The 13,832-nt window shown below is 38.7% G+C and overlaps 1 protein-coding gene across 1 annotated transcript in view; it reads right to left on the bottom strand.

The window, feature by feature from the left end:
* Positions 1 to 3,095: 3,095 nt before the first annotated feature.
* Positions 3,096 to 13,832, bottom strand: part of SLC22A15 (solute carrier family 22 member 15) — a 35,459-nt gene continuing 24,722 nt past the window's right edge. The window contains exons 8-12 of the mRNA XM_026055112.1: positions 13,255 to 13,340; positions 11,031 to 11,151; positions 9,992 to 10,064; positions 6,335 to 6,523; positions 3,096 to 3,188 (exon numbers count right to left, since the gene is read on the bottom strand). Coding sequence (XP_025910897.1) covers positions 3,102 to 3,188; positions 6,335 to 6,523; positions 9,992 to 10,064; positions 11,031 to 11,151; positions 13,255 to 13,340 — 556 coding nt within the window. The 3' untranslated portion in view covers positions 3,096 to 3,101. The remainder of the gene's footprint in view (positions 3,189 to 6,334; positions 6,524 to 9,991; positions 10,065 to 11,030; positions 11,152 to 13,254; positions 13,341 to 13,832) is intronic.

The raw sequence follows: 13,832 nt of genomic DNA, 5'->3' as shown, positions 1-13,832 counted from the left end.
AAACACTGTGAGAGTTATTAACTGGGCCTACACAGACTGCTTACGTATAACTTGAAAGTCAGGAGTTCTCCGGCCTTCTGACTCAAGCTTTCAAGTAACGTGGCTGTGAGAGCCACAATAGCAGGGCACTGTCCAAATGAAGAACTTCTGCTTAACAATAATGCTCCATCTAGATGCAGAATATGCTGACCACATGTGCTACAAACCACTTTGCAGCATATCTCCTCAGTGAGTGCTACATATGGTACAAGTACCTCATATTATAAAGCCTTACGCTCCCTGGGTAAGGAAAAAGTGATTCTATAGGTTTCTGTAACAGAAAGCCAGTTTTAACAGAAACTTCTGAAAAGAAACTAAATACAAATAAGGGATTTGGACTTCAGAGCACAAAGAAGGGGGAGGGCAAGTAACTTTAAGAATCCTAATGCTACATTGCTGAGCTCCTCCAGGAGAGATTCTCTCCTATAAAATAGCTGAATTAACTGGCCAGGAAAAGTAACAATAAAGAGTGCCTATGGTTGACACAAAAAAGCAGCAGCTGCCCTCTAAACTTCCATAGGTGAAAACATGGGACAGATATAAATAAAAGGTTAAAAAAAGTGCAGTAACTTTCATGGAAAAAAATTGTGGATGTTTTCTTCACACTTGCTTTTGCAATTTCCCATATATAATTTATAATATAAAAATGCATGAGTGGAGAGATGAGTTTCACTATAAATTGAGGACTGTCACAAAATCCAACCCAGATCCTGCAAAATGATCTGACCTCCTGATCTGTTACAACATCCTACTGTTGTAATGAAAACTACATTGAAGTATGTCTTGGCATAACCAGGACTGCCAGTATCATGAATGACAAAAACACTGTGGAGCTAGGAAAGCTCATTATCTACTGTCCAAAGTGGGACAGAGGCAGTAATCCCCTAAGAAACTTGAGGTCGTGGCAGTATGCTAATACTTCTAGGCTTACCACTGTTTGCTTCTAAGCAAGCAGGTTTCATATATTTAGAAAACATCAACAACAAAACAAAGGAAATTAAAAGTTACTTTTCTGACTGTCCATAATTTGAAATGTGACTGCAAAACTAAAAACAAAACAAAACAACAGAAAAAGCTTTCAAATAGAATCAAACTTTCCAAGTATTTCCAGGTATCTTAGTTGTAGTAATTTTCTTACATACAAGAGGGCCAAATAAGGCAGAAAGAATATCCAGCAGGGTTTAAGTGTCCTGCCACCTCCACAAGAGCTATGCAACAGCAAAAAACAAAGTGAAGACTGCAGACTGGAATTCTTCTAATGACTCCTATAATGGTAATGTAATGGAAGTCACCATCACTGAACAGATACGTTGTCCACAGGGACTGAAGTTCCCTACTTTGCTCACAACCAATGCCTGGATCAGGCTCAGTCAAGCAGGAGTACTGCCTACTAGAATCTAAAGTCTCTGGGCTGCTCTCTGCACTAACCAGGGTAGTTGCATTTTGCTCAATGTTACAGGTTCCAGGAGAACAAAGTTCAAGCGGCTTGCTGTAAACTTCAGATACTGTTTACTCTCATTTCCTTTCAGAGTAAATGAGCTTCCCTATTTAAGTGGAAAAAATTCAGCAGATGTAGCTTCTGGGTTTTTTTATTTTTATTTTTTAAATTAAATCCAATTTTAGGCTAATATGCACCAAAAYGGCTAACAACTCTGACAATGTACTTGCAGACACTTTGGATCACTTTACCGGAAACTCCAAGTATAAAAACTACAAGCATTTTATGGAAACCAAACTTAATAAATAGCACAGGTTAAAGGATGAAGATGACTGTAATCAAGAAAACTTAATCCTTATAAAAAAGGCCTCATCTTTGTAGTTGGCAACATTTCATATGCTTATGTTACATATTTCAAGATTCCACATCCCTCTAATGAAGCATTTATAAGAAGTTCAGTGTGAAAAGGAGAATGAAGTTCTCTTAGCAAGCTCAAGTAACTAAATAAATGCTGCCTCAAATAGTTTTCTAAGAATTCTATCTACACACAACAATTTAAAATAAATAGTAGCAGTGTCCTGGCAATAACCCCCAAAATGTAGCAGCAACCTACAGTTCTTTGTACCACTTCAAAGTCAAGTTTCTTCCAGAAATAAAGACACAGCTGGTCCACAGAAATATGAGGTATATATTCTAACACACGCCTCATTACATAGGATGTGATAAATACCTCATTTGTGTTCCACTTACGAAATTATTTCCTCTAAGAGTTTTATTACACTGCAAAGACAGGAAAGTTGCTGTTTTTCAACATTCATGGCAAAGCAAGGGCAAGGTTAAAGTAAGCAAAACTATGCAACAGCAATTCTGAGATGTGGGAACACATGACAAACCTGCACATAAGACAGCCAAAAAAGAAATGCTTAGTGGATGAAAGGAAGGAAAAAGAAATCAGCAGTGTCCAGCAGGTCTGCAGATTTTATCTGGTCTTTCCAGTAGCCCCTCCTCCCAGCATTACTAAGTTTGTGCACAGCTCATGACTAACCAGCTGCACCCTGTAACTCTAGACACTCTGTCCGAGTGCAAAAGGAGATACCGTATGTTCATGGTTTGCCCCTCCCCTACCCAACATGCTGAAACCATTTTAACATACAGTTTCAGGAATTTGTTCCGAGTAGTACACAGCACATTGTGACCAATTTCATTCTACAGGAGGGGAAAAAAAAAGTGAATGTTTTCAAGTTTATCTATTTATGCTGACTCAAAATAAACCACCTTGAAAAGAAAATGCAAGCATGTGCATTGATGACCTGTCCAAATGGTGGATAGTTTCCTAGGTTTCAGAAATATGTTATCCCTCCCTTGCCATCTCACCTGGCTTAAAACGTAGTCTGTGTATTGTCATTCTGAACCACAAGAATTTGAATGGCTGTCACACATGAATACCTTCAGTGGTGTAATAAACCTGAACAGTACTCAAAGCCCCTTCCTAGTGCAGGAAAGACACAGGCACTTGTCCAATTATGTCTCCTGACAGCTGGTCCCCAGTACTATCTTGTCTTACAGCTGGACTGACTGGACAAGTAAGAAGAGGCATAAAGTAGATCAGCACTTCTTCTTTTCATCACTTGATCATATGGGTTTCTTCATCAGCATCATAAAACTCCTCATCTTCACTTCCGCTGCCTGCGGAACTATCTTTGTCTCCAGACTAGAAAGAAAAATAAAGTCATTGGTTAACAGAGAAGCCACCAAATGAATCTCAAAATAATATGCAAGCATGAAGCATTATACCTCTGCTGGAATGCTGGAAGAAAAAAGCAAAATAAAAAAAAAGATAGGTCAAATCACTTTATTAAAGCTTTGTTTAAAAAAAAAAAAGGAGAGAGAGAGAGACTTCTATGTGAATCAAAATTTTGTGTGTCCTCGGTTCTTCAAAATCTCTTGAAAAGACATCAGCTTCTACTGGATGGACTCTCTCTGTTCCCTTCATCAGTACGCTAGGGAGAATACACGCGGGAGAGAAATTGGCTAGGATGGTTCTGAAGCGGCAGTTTACTCAGCTTTCTGACTTTTAACAATTTAAGTCTGAGGTCTCTATTCCCTGGTGATCTACTGGAAACTGATGCTCTGAACACATAGATTACTTGATTAGGTAAAAGCTTTTCCATCCTAAATTACTTCTCCATGTATAGCATTTAAAAAGATTCATTTAAAAAGATTCCCCTGCAATACTAGCTAAAGGTGTTATAGAAAGGGAAAAAAACATTACCAGCTCATATGTTCAGACAGCAAACTTCCTATTACAAGCATATTCTACCCCAGCCAGAGTTCTTTTGACAACATAATTTATACCATATACATAACCAAAAGCCAGCTCTTGCAGCTAAATGATTTCTTTTGGCCAGCGTAGTATTTTTCCATTGACTAATACTAGCTATCCAAGTTAAGATTATCTTGCTAATCTAAACTGCATCTAGTTTTAGGATTTTTTTCCAGTATGCTTGCATCTACCTTAAGACTTCTGCCTGCCTAGTTATACGTGAGAAGTGAGAGGGAAGGGAAAAAAAAAATATATGGAAATCATATTCCTGACTGACAGAACTATGCAAGCAAAATCTGTAGCTTTAGATCTGTCTTCAGAGGAGTTTTGCTACAGCAATGCGTGTTAACTGCAAAGGAATTTCAAACAGTTTGAGCACTAAGAACTGTCAGAAGATATAAAGGGAATCATGTTATGCTTTTTTCTGGATTCCTAAAATTATTTGAGGAGAGTCAGGCTATCGCTGGATGCTGTCCAATTTGAACATCACATTCATGTATGTTAACAGGGACAAAACCCCCATTCTGGGCAACCAGAATGCATGTTATCCTGAAGGTGGTACAAAAGGACAATGGATTCCACAGGGGGAATTCAGAGTATGCCAAATACAACTCACTTATGGCAGCTCCACAAAACATCTCCATGGCCTTGTCAAATAGGGTTAATGTTTAACAGTTTTCCATTTTCTCAATGCTTTCTTTGTTGGTAGCTTTAAAATAAATCCCTAATGTGTCACAGACATTCCAGATGTAACTTCACTGAAGTTACAGTATTACTCTGGGCCCCAAACTGGCTCTTTTTGTTTCATTTGGATTCAATCATTTGAATCCATCTGAGGGAAAGTGTTCCTGAAGAGCATTCTCAATTTTTTGCTTCTTTTGTGGATCTTGTTGAGGCTAGGTTTTTTTAAAAAGCCTGCAGAAATTCAAGCAGGGAAGATTTGAATCCGAGAAGACTGCTTGACATAAGTGAACGAAGTTGTGTGAATACTGATAAGACTGCTTGACATAAGTGAACTGAGTTGTGTGAATACTGATAGGCAGACTGGTTACCCCAAAGGGCTGTACCGACCTTATTTGATTAGAAAGGAAAATAAAATGCAATTTTTCCCCCTCTCAGTTAAAACATTTGTGCTGTTTGCTAGAATTGTTTCTGGTTAGTAAGCCATCTGCAAGGTTAAGATGTAACAACGATGTAATCATGGAAAAAACAGCCGGTAGAAACTTGATATAAGTGTGTATGATGGATTTCTGTAGCCAGCAAGAATGTGGTGCCATAGCACATTATCCAGTATGGTTAAAAGTGTTTATAAAATGTGCATGTAAAGTAGATAAAGTACAAAATTAATGGTTACAGGGCTGCCTCTTTCAGGCTTTCTTAACAGGAGCTTTTGTCCCTAAACTGTGCTGTCCTGTCAAGAATTATTACAGCTAAATTTGGTAAACAAGGCAACATGTTGAAGCCTTTGAAAGGAAGCAACTGCTCTGATTCTAGAAATAAATTTTACTCTGCCTCTAATTTCTGTGATAATAAATCTATGACTACCTGTGAATCTCAGACTGCTTCACCAGAAACTAAAGTGAAAGGTATTACAGGGACCCTGCCTCATCTCCATCTAACAGGACAGGCAACACTTGATTTGGTAAGACTCGCCTTTCAAGTGTTCTGACCACCTATTCAATCTTTATCAATCCTTTGATACTTAGAATTTAGGAACCAGGATTTAACATTAAGCCCTTACCTAAATTTAAACATCCACTTCCAACTTTATAGCTACTTTTTTCTATTTCCACTCCATTCACAAAACAACAATAATGAAAAAACTCCACAGAACTGGAAGAATGTACACAGCTCAAGGTGTCCAGGAGTTTGACAAAGTGATGTATAAAGTCATGTGAGAACCCAACGCTCAAGCAGACCTTACTGAAAAACATCCTCTTTCCATATTTCTTTATGCTTATGTCTGGGGGTTTTATAGTTCCAGCATTTTCAACTAATCTGATTTCCCAGAATCAGTAGTAGGACAGATCTCAGAGGTTAATCTAGCTCTAACCCATTTAAAGACTCTCCAGGAGAGACCTAACAACTGCTACTGCAGAACGGCCAGTGCAGATCAGAGTAGAAACACAGCATGCTGCCTTTAACAACAGTCCTTCACTAACAGGCTTCTGTCTTTTTTAACATCTAAGACTTCTCAGAAACTTCAGTGGTCAGCTTTGCATGAAGCATGCTGCAGTAATCCATCTTAGAGATGAAAGACGCACAGATATCACTGTGTCCTTTATTCCAAAGTAAAAAAGATTGTAAGCTTTTGGCCTTGAAGGGATGAATTGACCCAGCTATGTTTCAGTCTGCATTTCCAGAGAACATTTCAGATGTGATAGTAAGATTACTAAACTATCTTCTGTATCTCCTTGGGGCCTATCATCCACAGGCCAAGAATCACTGTCCTAATCTAGTCAAGTTAGTGGCATATACAAGCTGACAGCTGAAATAAACACATTGGAGAAGTACAAGGAAGAAAACGAATATACCTGTGAGCCATCCAGTGCTTGCAATGACATGGCTTCATCACCCAGTCTCCAGTACGAGCATACCTGCAGGTCTGAAATTGTTTCTAACAAAGGGCTGTTTAATGTCTCTGGCAGCAATAAACTTAAAAGCCCAGACAAAAGACCAGTCACTCCAAACACGATGTATGGCAGAGACCACTGTACAGATTTCTGGAAACAAGAGCAGAGATAGTTAAATAGAGGTTGGTTCCTCGCAGTTCCATCGCATAGTGCATATTCAAACACCTAACCTTTATAACCATTCTATCAGGCAACTGCGATGAAAAAAAAATACTTCGGAAATGTAATAAATTGTTACATTCTTGAAACCTTTGTGTTCATCTTTATAATACAACTTACTATTTATCTGTTTCTTACTAATCTTATCAATTTGATCTTATTGATACTTTTAGAGCAACATAGATTTTGAGATGGATTTTAAAAGAAATGCCTGATAAATTTATACACTCAGTTCTTGCTGACATACTTAAACAAACAAACACACACACAACATCATTTTGCCTGCAGAGAAGGAGAGAGAACACAGAATCATAGCTATGTTGGTTGGAAGGGATCTCTGGAGGTCATCTAGGCCAACCTCCTGCTCAGAGCAGGCCTACAGACAACACTAAACCAGGACAACTATAGCTTGTGTAGGCAAATACTGAAAAACTCCAAGGATGGAGATGCCTCCTCTCCAAGCAAACTGTTGCAGGGCTGCACTAAGCTTCCGGGGGGGGGGGGGGGGAGAGATTTTCCAAATTTCCAGTCTGTAACCCTGAAGCCACAACCTGTGGCTATTAATCCTTGTAGAACCATTTTCTGCTGCTGAAAAGAGTTTGTCAGAGACGAAATGAGTGCAGCTTGCTCAAACTCTCCTCTTAAGTCCTGTGCTCTAGGTCCACAACCATCTTGGTTGCCCTCCACTAGACCCTCCCCAGTCTTTCCACATCCCAGTACAATTGGGAGGGAACTTGATCTGTGGGCCATATACCTCCTGATGTAGCTCAGTGCAAAGTTTCCCTATCTGGACATAGCTGGCTCACATTTGATTTGTCATCCATCATAGCCCCCCAAGTTCATTCCAGCAGGGCTGCTACTCAGCCAGTTGGTTCCCAGCCTGTACTGACTATGGGATTATTCCACACCAGAAGCAGAAGTTTGTACTTCTCCTTGTTCACCTTCATGGGATTTCTGTTGGCCCAGAAGGCCCCTCACTATTCAAGCTCTACTATTCAGTGTGTCAGTCACTCTTCCTTATTTTGTATCATCTGCAAATACACAGAGCAGGCATTCTGTCTCATCATCCACTTGTTAACAGCCACCAACCAAACACAAACTTTGTTACTACCCTTTTCAGTCTGGTGATGCATACAATGTTCACACTCATCTACTATTCCTTTCATCCAGCCCACACTTTATCAGCTTCCAAACAAGAATGCTGTGCGACACAGCATCTAAAGCCTTACAAAAGGCCTCCCTGCTCTCCGCTTTATCTTTATCCACGTCGCTTTCTGTGATGAAATGGCTGGCTATCCAGCTGGTTGAGCGTGAACTGTCCTTGGTAAAGCCATGTTGCCTGTTCCTAATTACCTTCTTGGCCTTCACATGCTTGGAAATGAACTCTGAGAGGTCATCTCCCATGATCTTTCCAGGGACAGAGTTTGAGCTGATCAGCATGTAACTCCCTGGATCTACATTCTGATCTTTCTTAAAGATGCCTATAGCATTAGCTTTTTTTCGGTTATCAGAGACCTTCCTCAACAGCACTGATGATGGACAGTAGCCTCACAATCACAGCCAGCTCTTTCACCACCTGTTGCGGAATCCTATCCAGTTCCATGGACTGGAATACTTTCAGCTTCTCTAAGTAGTCCTTAACCTATTGATCCTCCACTGTTGGCTGGCCCTCTCCTTCCTGAACTGTGCTGGTATGCATGGAGGTTTGTGGTCAGGCTCTGCCTCTGAAGACTGAAGCAAAAGTGTTGAGTATTTCAGCTTATGCCATCTCATCCACCAAAAGGTTTTCTACCCCATTCAGCAATAGGCTCAACATTTTCTCTAGGTTTCCTTTGGCTGCTAGCATACTTGGAACCCCTATTTGTTAACATTTATGCTCTTTGCTAGTTTTAGCTTCAACTGAGCTTTGGCCTTCCTATCATCCCTGAGAGCTTTTATACTCCTCCTTTGATGCCTGTCGTTGTTTTCACACATCTTGTTACAAGCAAAACTACAACAGGGAAAAGGTGCGCGCAGAAATAGAAAACCATCTACAATATAGGTTCAGAACTTGCACGTTTACTTTCAGACAAACAGTAAAGCAGGCTCATTTCAAAAATCCAAACATGTAACTGTTTCTTTGTTCCAAAAACAAACAAAACCCCTCATTTTGTATAATAAAAAGTGATTCTGAATCAAGAAAACAATAATGGGCTGTGATCAAATGTAAAAACAACATTTCATCTCCTATACCAGCAATTAACTTTTTCCATTCCCACCCTTTCCATAAGGCCCCCAGACAAAAGTAACTGAAAATACATTAAAATAGTTGAAGAAATTCCAAACCACAGAAATATCTATTTTTTTCCTCAAATAAACATTCATTTGTTTTTTTTTAAACCAGATTTATTTCATTTTCATGGGACCCCCTTGGACATGATGCTCCAAGGTTACTGATTCAGATCTCCTGCAGTGCCAAATCCCCACTAGATAAAATGTAATGTACTCCGGACTGCTGCACAAAAGCAGCCTATTAAGTCTCCCAGAGAGATCTATACCAGCCTTTACTTTGCCTGGAGTAGCCTGGGAAGTGCTCTCACCTACCTCACCTTTCATTCTACAGACCAAAAGGCCCAATGTGCTTGCCTGCTCTCTTGCTAGACCTCTGCCTGCAGTAATAAAATGGAAGATGACACAGAAGGTTATTCCAGATAAAATCTCTGTCGCATTAAAGGAATTCTCACCTGGTTTGCGTAAGCAGTTTGAAACTGGCCCTTTATTTTACCTGCATACACACATGCCTATAAATATAGAGGGGAAATAATTTTATGGTTTTGCTTCATCCCCATATTTGGTTATTTGCCTTGAAAGGCTGCTGTGAAGTTTGCGCTCAGAAGCCTTACAGGTATCTCAGGTCTCCAAAGTAATATCTCCATTCATTCAAAGATATAATGCTTTGCTGATAATTATAATCCACAGGTAGTCAGTGAAGTGTAGTGACAGTAAAGCTAGTAGAAGCTGATCCTTTCTTCTCAGAAATATCAGTTACTGAACCTTTGTGCTTTATCATCTGATGCAGAAAGTCTTTTAACCGTTCAAGTTTTTTCTTTTGCTATTGCTCACTTAGGGTTTAAAATTGGAATCACCATCTTGGTATCTTGAAATGACAATACTGTTGAAGTACAAAGGCTAAGTGCCAAAATTCTTATAGGGCTAAAGCATCTTCCGAACTAAATGATGGGAATTTTGTCCAATTGCACAGATTACATCTCAATGCCTTTGGCCTACCACAATACTGTCAAGTCAGAGATCTTAGATTAAATACATAATTTATCCAAATATCCCCACCTCTGCAGGTCTCTGATACATGAGAGCCACAAAGCAAAAATATAAATAAAGCAGTGAGAAGTTCAGACAAACCAATGAAGGGACGAAAGGAGCAATGATTCCACCAACACGGGAAAACATGGAGCAGGCACCCATTCCAACGTTCCTAAGAAGAAAATGACAATCATTAATCAATGGCATTAGCAAAGGAGGAATTAGAACTTTTTAAAAAAAATTCTATCAACAAGAAAAATATCAGTCATGACTCTGACCAGATTAACTGGCAAAGAAAAGAAGTGAAATGCAACTGAAAGCTTCCCAAGACAGGAATAATACTTATACTCTGTGCTTAAAGAGAAGCAAAAGTCCCATGCATATTCAGAATTCTAACATATGTACACACAGAAAGAGACAAAAAACATGATTCCAATCAAAGCATCTCATCCTTTTCTGAAACCAAGGATGAATTCCCTTATCCAAATCATGTTTATCAGCAGATTTGCTCACCCATGAAAAACACTATAGTATACCTTCACTGGTGGCTGGTCATCAGTGGTCATACCTGGTAAAAATATCTAGGAAAAATTGCACCAGGAAAATAGATGCTTTTGTCTACTCTGTCACCACAAGCATGAAGCGGTTCTGCCTCTACCAAATGAATCCTTACTCCCTTGCTCACATATGCCTGTGAAGCATCAAGTTACTTTTACAAAGCTTATTGACTGATCATCTTCAGTGTTGCTGGTTAAATGAGCATGAATATTTAAAAGGGTTGTCTGGCTTATAAAGCATTTAGAAAGTTAGGGAAGTCACTCATTAAGAAGTAATAAAATGACACTATTATCCTCGGTAGTGGGGGGAGGGCTGTGAGCATACCAACCATACAAAGAAATTATTTTACTGTTTTATATAGAATATAATTATTCTGAAAAGCACAATGCAAATTTGAGGGAGGTGTAAGAAGTGAGGAGAAGATAACAGAAGAAGCTTAATATATAAGGGTCTACAGACAATCATTATATTTAAGTGAAAATCTCAAATGAAAATGTGTAGTTAATAGAAAAAAAAGTAAGACAAGTAAAAGGTAATCACATAGAGGAACCAGAAACATGAAGACCTTAACGTGCATTACCTGATCACTGTGGGATAAAGTTCCGATGTGTAGATGTAAACAATGTTAAATGCAGCACTGATTGTCAGTTTCCCCAGCAAAGACAGAGAGCGACTATTCACCACTGCGAACACTCCTATGTCTGATAGAGAAAATATGACCCTTTGTAAAGACCACACAGAAATATGTCTCAGTAATCATTTCAAACACACAACAGTATGAAGTGAAAATGAATCTACTGAAGAGCTTGCTATGACAGCCAAGCATTTTTCTATTGAAAACTGTATTTGTCAGAGATGATCTGTAACTTCAGGAGAACTCTCGGAACTCAAGAGAATCCGAAGAGGCTTCTTTTAGACAGCAATGGCAGAAGTCACCCAACAGAATTTATATTCTGCCTCTAGGGATGTATTTTCTTTATCCATGCAATCAGATTTGTACAAAGAGGAAAATTCTCTATAAAACGCACTGTGAAATGTAACTGAAAAAGTATATTTCAGACTCATGGCAGACTTGTCACTAGCCTAAAATGCTTTGCATTCCATTAAATATAATCCAACAGAAAAAGGCTGGATTAAATGATTGAACAGTCCTGAAGATTACAGTCCCGAACTAGTGCTCAAGACAGAAAAGAGAAACTGACTTTTGCTTTCTTTCTTCTCAGTGTGACAATAAGTGACATTTTATTTTTACATGTTAAAATCCTGCATTAAGACTCTATTATAACAGCAACTTTTAGAAAGGTAAGAAACAAAAAGCATTCTATAAGCTTACCAAAAGCTGAAATTAAAACCCAACATTTTGAGACTACCGCTAGAAAAATACTAAACTAGTTCTGTTGGCAAACTGAAGAAAAGACTAATGGTTATATTTTTCGAAAGCAACCAAGTTTCTTAGTGATCAAAGTCCTATTCAGTGTCACCTCCATACTATGATAATGTGCTTCCTAATATTATTACTTAGGAAGAAAAACAAAGGACAGGAAGTTGCCATACAGAATCATACCAAATATCCCATCCAGCTCAGAGTTTTGTCAGGATGGCCAATGTTCGTTAGCTTACACTAAATAAATCAGAACATAGGCTTGCTGCCTACCAAGTAGGATTACAGAATAATCTGTTACTGCTTCAAATAAATCAGGCTTCATAGACAGACAGGTGCTTGTTTCTGGCCTGCTAGCTGCTTCATTTCCTAAGGCACTTCGCTGCAGGCTGACTTTGGCAGTTCTACATACAGCTGGTTTCACAGGGTCAGGCAATTTGACCCTCTGAAGATCCCTTTCTTGTTATGTGTTGCAAGGGGAGCTTGAACTGAGACGCAAAAACTATTCAATGAGTGGCACTAGGTCTAACAGGAAAATCTCTGAGGGTCTGGGCTCTAACATCTGGAATACATTAGTAAATTTGAGTTGTACACATGTAAAAAAAGTTTTACCTATTATATTCATTACCATCTAGAGTAACTTATGCATATTCTCATTACCCACATAAATGTTCAATCTTTTTGAATCATGCTGGTTTCAAAAGATGTTTACAGCATTTTTGCTCCTTACAACAGGTGTTACACATGTACAAATATTACAAGCTGAGATTAATTTATGCGCTTTGCTTTCAAAGGAAAAAATGTTCACTGTACATAGTTGTGTTTCTATAATTTTAAACATCTAAAAACAAAAAATGAACATTAATGTGTCTTTGGAAAAAAAAAAAACATTTAATTTTATATTTCTTAAAGACCCCTTGGTTCAGAAGATTTCCAAAATGCTCTCTGAACTAAATGATGTAGCCACATTACTAAAAACATAAGTACGTGCTTCTCGAACCTTACAGAGCAGTGAGAAAAACAGGGAAACCTGCCCAAAGATTCAGTTCTTAAAATCCTTTGACATTGGGCTTTCACCTACAGATATACACACAATTGCATGGGTGCTGTTGACACTGTTCATTTGGCTAAAGAGAGATATCCCAAGCAACATCATTCTTTGGAATTAAGTCAGAAACATTGGAAAGGAGTGACCGATTTGATCAAACTATAGGACAGAATCCAAAGACAAGAGCTGAAATCCAAACCTTTTCAACAGCTTTCTTTAAGGTCTTAGGAAGGCTGCTTATCCTTTCTAAGTCTTACCTTCTCTGGCTTCAAAATGGAGACACTTGTGTATCATAAGCCAACAGACTGTTAGACTGTAGGATGATATGTTTGCAACTTCTTACCAAGTACTCTAGAAACAAAAGGAAACACTTACCTTTCTTTTCAGGAAGAAACATGACAATAAGACAAGCCAGTCCTCCCAGGAACAGAAATGCACTCAAAGTTCGCTTTCGACCAAACCTGATGAGCAAGAAAGGTTAACACATACCTAAAAGTTTTATTCTACATTACATCTGCAGATTGCAGAGCAACGACTGCTCTAAATTTATGTAGTCTTGTTATTTGCAGTTGGAAGGTGCCAAATTCCATCTCCCACAAATACTTCCTTTCTCCCATAATTTTTAAACAAACTTCTATGCCTCTCTTAATAAAATCAGCACTACGAAAGCTTCATGTAGTGGCTGACAATTCCTAGAATTTTGATTTGTTTTCCACTGTGTGTGCCTGTGTGTAAAACTGGTCAGGGAACACATAAGAAGAGACTGGGAAGTGAATTGCATTAAAATGAGAGACAAGAGTTCCATGACTCAAGTAAAGGCCAAATATCTAAATCAACAGTTCTGCTGACCTACTAGAGCACACAGCAGCTATTACAGGACATCACACAGTAGTTCCGGTTGAGTTTAGTTGCGATAGCTTTGACTTAACAGTGGGTGTGTTACAAGACAGAGG

The sequence above is a fragment of the Apteryx rowi genome, unplaced genomic scaffold, assembly GCF_003343035.1.
Source record: "Apteryx rowi isolate R43461 unplaced genomic scaffold, aptRow1 scaffold_985, whole genome shotgun sequence".
NCBI classification, from domain to species: Eukaryota; Metazoa; Chordata; class Aves; order Apterygiformes; family Apterygidae; genus Apteryx; species Apteryx rowi.
The sequence above is the reverse complement of the archived record's forward strand: the minus strand, read 5'-3'. Positions and strand labels throughout refer to the sequence as shown.